The sequence below is a fragment of the Hylobates moloch genome, unplaced genomic scaffold, assembly GCF_009828535.3.
Source record: "Hylobates moloch isolate HMO894 unplaced genomic scaffold, HMol_V3 SCAFFOLD_19, whole genome shotgun sequence".
Lineage (NCBI taxonomy): Eukaryota > Metazoa > Chordata > Mammalia > Primates > Hylobatidae > Hylobates > Hylobates moloch.
Window position 1 is genome coordinate 51,511,542 of NW_026652294.1, and position 6,000 is coordinate 51,517,541.

Genomic DNA, 6,000 nt, shown 5'->3' on the forward strand with positions numbered 1-6,000 from the left:
CTGGGGCAGATTAGATCAGTCTTGACTAGCACAGTAGTTCTCATAGCAACGCTTCTCTTTTGATTGTACTAGCTTCATTATTTATTTTATTTTATTTTATTTTATTGAGACGGAGTCTCGCTCTGTCACCAGGCTGGAGTGCAGTGGAGTGATCTTGGCTCACTGCAACTTCCGCCTCCTTGGTTCAGGCGATTCTCCTGCCTCAGCCTCCCGAGTAGCTGGGGAGTACAGGTGCCTGCCACCACACCTAGCTAATTTTTGTATTTTAGTAGAGAAGTGGATTCACCATGTTGGCCAGGATGGTCTTGATCTCTTGACCTCATGATCCACCTGCCTTGGCCTCCCAAAGTGCTGGATTACAGGTGTGAGCCACCACACCCGGCCCCAAGCATCATTTATTAAGAGAGTTCTCACTGGCTAAGCATTTCACAGGCATTATCACATTTGATTCTCATCAAAACCCTGGAAAATGGGTATTTCATCCGTAAAAGATGAGAAAAATGTGGGTTAGAGAAATAACTTGCTTATGGTTATCCAATTTGGGCTTTGACTTTGTAATCCATGTTTCCTCCTTCAGTTTGCCTGCTATGTTTGCTGTTAAATTTCTCAGGTCTTCAGTGTTTCATGGATGTGCTCTTAGCAGTAGATTTAAGTGGACTTCATATTTGGACTCCATATTTCTGCTAATGCAACATATTACAGCTTATGCATTACCTTTTTAGCATATGTTGTCTTCCATGAGTTTTGCATATCCCCAAAACCTAGGTGTCATTCACAAGAACTTTCAACAAACCAGGTCTCTCCCACATTAAATATACATAATTTATTTCTTGAACCCAAACACAGAACCAGACATTTATCTATTTTGAAATGGTATCTTTTTGTTTTGGTTTTCCACCCTTCCAGCCTAGAACAATCTATTTAAATCCTGATTCTGTGAGCTCACCAGTAAGCCATCTACAGAGAATAAGCAGGTGATACAATCACGCAGATATCCTTTGGGGAGATAGAGGCTCAGGAGGCAAACTGATAGTTTCAGAAGAATTTAGAGCCCACCCACCTAAATTCCCCAGAGAACATCACATAGTCTTTTGAGATGAACTTAGAAGGCTCCTTCCCTCCTGGAGAGACGCCTTAGAAGAACTAGACTCTTCCAGGAAGCTCCCCCAGGGCAGGGCTGAAAGGGAAATGCTGAGACCTAACAATGAAGACAATGCTTGGAAGGGAGCATCTGTGAAAAAAGCAAGCTCCTCCCTCTGAGAATAATTCCAAAGGGTGTCTCTGATCCCAGCTTCCAGACCTCCACCCTTGATTACTCAGACCTGACACTAGCCTTCCAAGACCAGCCCTAACAAGGAGGTTTCATGTGCGAGCACTTCCCTGACCTTACAACTGTTTCCTCTGCCACCCCAGACAAGATGTCTGCTATCTCTGAATCCAGTTGTTATTTAAAATGTCAAGTGACAAGGCCGGGGGTGGTGGCTCACGCCTGTAATCCCAGCAGTGTGGGAGGCCGAAGCGGGTGGATCACTTGGGGTCAGGAGTTCGAGACCAGCCTGGCCAATATGGTGAAACCCCGTCTCTACTAAAAATACAACAAATTAGTCGGGCATGGTGGCACAAGCCTGTAGTCCCAGCTACTCAAGAGGCTGAGGCACAGAATCGCTTGAGCCTAGGAGGCGGAGGTTGCAGTGAGCTGAGATTGCTCTACTACATTCTAGCCTGGGTGACAGAGCTTGAGCCTGGGAGGCGGAGGTTGCAGTGAGCTGAGATTGCTCTACTACACTCTAGCCTGGGTGACAGAGCGAGACTCTGTCTCAAAAAAAAAAAAAAGTCAAGTGACACAGTAAAGAGGTATGAAGGCATGAGACTAGAGACTTCCTATTAGATCAGTGTTGATCATGTAGAAGATACTATGATAAATCACAGTGATTTTTTTGTTAGTTTTCTACATACACAACTTTTTAAAGAGAGCAGCCTGATTTTACGAGGATGGGAGAGCAGGGAAAAGCGAATATAATAGAACCTGTTCGAAAGCTGAAGTTAGCAATGATTCTCAAGTGAGAAAAGAAAAGCAACAGAATCTAGGAGTATTTGTGAGGAGCTTCTGAGAGCTACACACCCCCTCCAGCCCTCTTATGGGTCAGCAACTCTGTCATCCAGAGCCACCTTCACTGAAAAAAAGTGGCTTTTTTTTTTTTCAGTCTGTGGGTTCAGAAAAAAGAAATGAGAAACAACCCACTGCACTAGAGAGATAAACCTTTAAGCCATAAGCCCCTTGCTGCACTGCTATAGTCTACCAGGAGTTTGACTAGAGGAACGGGCTCCTGTGGCTGTGGACATGATCTAGCTGGATTCTTGTTGTTGCAGTTATCAAGCCTTGAGCAGTCTTGGGCATGGAGGCTTACACTAGGAATGCAAGTTACGATCAAGACAACAGACCTACCTCAGAAACTAACCTTGCTAGTGTCACCCTTCCTAACAAGAACATGACCTACTTCCTCTCCTTGGTCCTCTCCCTTTTAAAGGTAGTGCTGTTTTTTTCAGGGATCTAAGGTCTAGACATGGAGCAACTATTTTGGCCACGTAACTTTTTGTTTGATTTTATGACAATTCTTCTAAGCCTGTATTGCAAAGTGCTATAACATAGTTGCTTTAGGGGTTAAAAAGTGAATGAAAACAGTTGTGTGTGTATTAACCTACGAAGCACCTCAGAGAAACTATAGACACCTGGGCTTCACATCACTATAATCCCTGGTATAGAATCAGTTCCAGATTTCATGCACATATCATTGGAGAAGTCAACATTATTTAAACAATTTCCATATAAATACTGAAGCCACCGAAAATCTTTAATTTTTAGCAACTTGTATTATACATTCTTACTTTTAAGAATATTAAATTCTCAATATATTGGTTGTTGAGAGCTATAAAACAAATGGTATTCAACTCTGTTATTTAATTGGTTTAGTTTTTTGAATATTTAATAAAATATTTCAAACATCTAGGAAATATTGCAGATATGTATACTCGAATCAAATTTTATTAATATAGCCTATATCCATGAAGTTTAGTGAATTTTCCCAAATTTATCTTCAATATCAATTCAATTTTCGTTATTATAATTATAATGTTTTCAAACCGAAGGGGAGAGACTGATGGCAATGATAATGTATTTGTGATCTGTAGTTCAGGTTTGGATACTGCCTTCTGCCTACGTCACATAGGCTGAGTGAGCTACAGAGGCACACCACTATCTGGAGTATCTGAGCAATAAACACACTGAACCCAAACACGCTGGCCAACCATTCCTTCACTCTACAACAGGCTTCATATACTCTCCTGTGTTAACGATTTTGGTAACTGCCTAAATTTTTGCTTCATTGGGCCAGTAAACCCTTTATGAATTACTACATGGCAAAAATTTTTTTAAATAAAACAAAAATTCTAATAGCCCCAATCTCCCTGACCCTAACTACAAGAAAAAAAAAAAAAAAGCCTACAATTTCATTGCTTTGCTTAAAATAGGATGTAGATATAAAATCTTTTTACACAAAAGCATCTTTGTTCTCTTTTAACAGTGACAATCTATATACTGCCTTATTTGGGCCCCTGTATTTCTCAGCATGAATTTCACTTTTTACTGAAGATTTTCTTTAAAGCAGGTAAAACCGGTTTGTTCTTTAAAAAAATCAACAAGAAAAACACTCTAGAATGAGGAGCAGGAAAATAATGCATGATAGTAAGGAGATCTCTTCAAATAAGATAATTTAATCGGTCCTCAAAGAGTTTATAACACAGGGGCCAGTCACCCAGAAGACAAACTCTAACAAAATCAGTTCATGCCACAGAGCCTTTGCATTTCAATCCTTCCACACATATTGACTGGAGACTCACAGAGAAACGGTGCCTTTGCTACAGCCACCCCTTGTTAATCAGCACTGATGAGATTTGGGGAGAGCACCCAGAAGTCACTAACTCTGTTTTTTAAAATACTCAATTAAAAAAAATAAAGCCAAACCTTACCAGAAAGGAGCAAGCTGACTCCACAGAGAACTAAGCTGGCTAAAGAGTCCATGCTTCCCCAAATCTCTCCATCCAGTTTCCACAGATGTGCATGAGGTCCCAAGGATCCTTTCAAAAACCCAGCGGTTTGTGACTTTCCATTAGCATCGTCCTACTACGTCTTGTTTACAAGTTAGAGGCAAGAAGGAACAGCACAGAAGCCGGCTGTAACAGTCTCATTTCTGTCTGAGCACAGGGAGTTTTAAGTTCCTTTTTCCTGTTTCCTTTGTAGATTAGGATGGGAAAGGCTGTATCTTAAAGGCATTTGGTATCAGCAGGGCTGGGGGCACTCAAGCCCTATCCATCTCGCAATTCATCAAAACACTTATCTGTTGCTGTTGCTTCTGCTGCTGCTGTAGGGGTAGAGGAATTTTTGTTGGAAGTGTGGGTCCCGGTCAGCATTTTCAGAAACAATAGGGGTATCCTCTCATAGGCGGGAAACTGAGAATAATAAGCCCTCCACCTATGTATGGTATGCGATGATGACCAATCCTTCTCAGACTTCTAACAGCTCTCCCGGGGCTACTGGGATCTCTGACAGAAGGAGCTTTTGGGTGTGGGGAGCCGTTTTGGCTTTTGTTTTCTCATTTTAACCCACATGGTTTGAATTGAGAAAAGAAGGTTTCCGTGATGAGAAAATACAACCTGAAAAGCAATTAATTTCAGTGAGCACCGGTGAGGTCAATGCTCAATGTAGCCCCAAGAGACCGGAGTCCAAAATTGTTAGGCTGTTTTCTTTCACACAGATGGCCTGTTGGTTGGCCATTAGCCCAAAGATACCCATGTTGCTGGCTATAGCTTTAATTTTAATTAACAATTCATCTAAAGGTGATCAAATTTCTTGAAGAAGCTGGCATAGAAGGATTTTGGTAATGAGAAGGATTTCGTAGTCACTGAGCAATGGTGTTTCAGAAGCAAATTATATATAACATTTAAAAACTAATCTGTGTAAAAACACAAACTTACAGGATTAGATTGGGATAAAAATAGTGCTCATAAGAGCAAAGAGAGTACATGGGCCAAAATAAAAATAGCCATTGAATGTACAATATCTAAAATGAGGTCAGAGACCCTACACTTTTCCAGATGATAATTACTCCACAATATGAATTATGACATTAGATTAGAGAGTATACACTTTGCTCATCATCGACCTTCATGCCTGAGGAAATCATTACACTCCTTTTCCTATCCACCAGAGGAAAAGGCAGATGCAGCTAGTCTTGACTAATTTCTGTCCCAGGTTTTATCACATCTATGATGATCTTAAGAACCAATTAATGTTTCCAGTTTGCAGGTGTGAAAAAGCCCAGGTTCTGCCTGCAAACAGAACTGGGTTCAAATACTGGCTCAGCCACATGTGTAGCTGAGAAAAGTCACTTAATCTTTTTGAGCCTCAGTTTCAACAGCTGTAAAATGGCAAAAATACCTCCTTCCCAGGTGTTTTGAGAGGAATAAATGAGGTTTAAAAATATAAAACCATTTGGTACTATGCCTAGTTCATTGAAGGTTCTCATTAAATGTTATGAAGTTTATTTTCTTTCATCTTTCCATTTAGTCTCAATTTGAATTCCAAGAGCTTCTACTAAAAAGCTATTTTCTATTCCTATGAGATAACTTTAAGTTTATCATCATAAAAAAAAAAAAACAAAAAAAACAAAACAGTGGGCCTGGCACAGTGGCTCATGCCTGTAATCCCAGCACTTTGGGAGGCCAAGGCGGGTGGATCACCTGAGGTCAGGAGTTTGAGACCAGCCTGGACAACATGGCAAAACCCTGTCTCTACTAAAAATACAAAATTTAGCTGTGCTTGCTGGCGTGCACCTGTAGCCCCAGCTACTCTGGAGGCTGAGGCAGGAGAATCGTTTGAACCTGGGAGGCAGAGGTTGCAGTGAGCCGAGATCGCGCCACTGCTCCAGCCTGGGTGACAGAGCA

At 41.2% G+C, this 6,000-nt stretch overlaps 1 protein-coding gene across 5 annotated transcripts in view; it reads right to left on the reverse strand.

The window, feature by feature from the left end:
* TEK (TEK receptor tyrosine kinase) overlaps positions 1-4,516 on the reverse strand; it is a 125,125-nt gene extending 120,609 nt beyond the window's left edge. For 4 of the 5 annotated variants that reach the window (XM_032137825.2, XM_032137826.2, XM_032137823.2 and 1 more), the window contains exon 1: positions 4,027-4,495. In XM_032137825.2, the coding sequence (XP_031993716.1) occupies positions 4,027-4,078 (52 nt within the window). In that variant the 5' untranslated portion in view covers positions 4,079-4,495. Of the gene's footprint in view, positions 1-4,026 lie in introns of all 5 variants that reach the window. The other variant, XM_032137824.1, reaches the window with a different exon arrangement.
* Between the last annotated feature and the right edge of the window lie 1,484 nt (positions 4,517-6,000).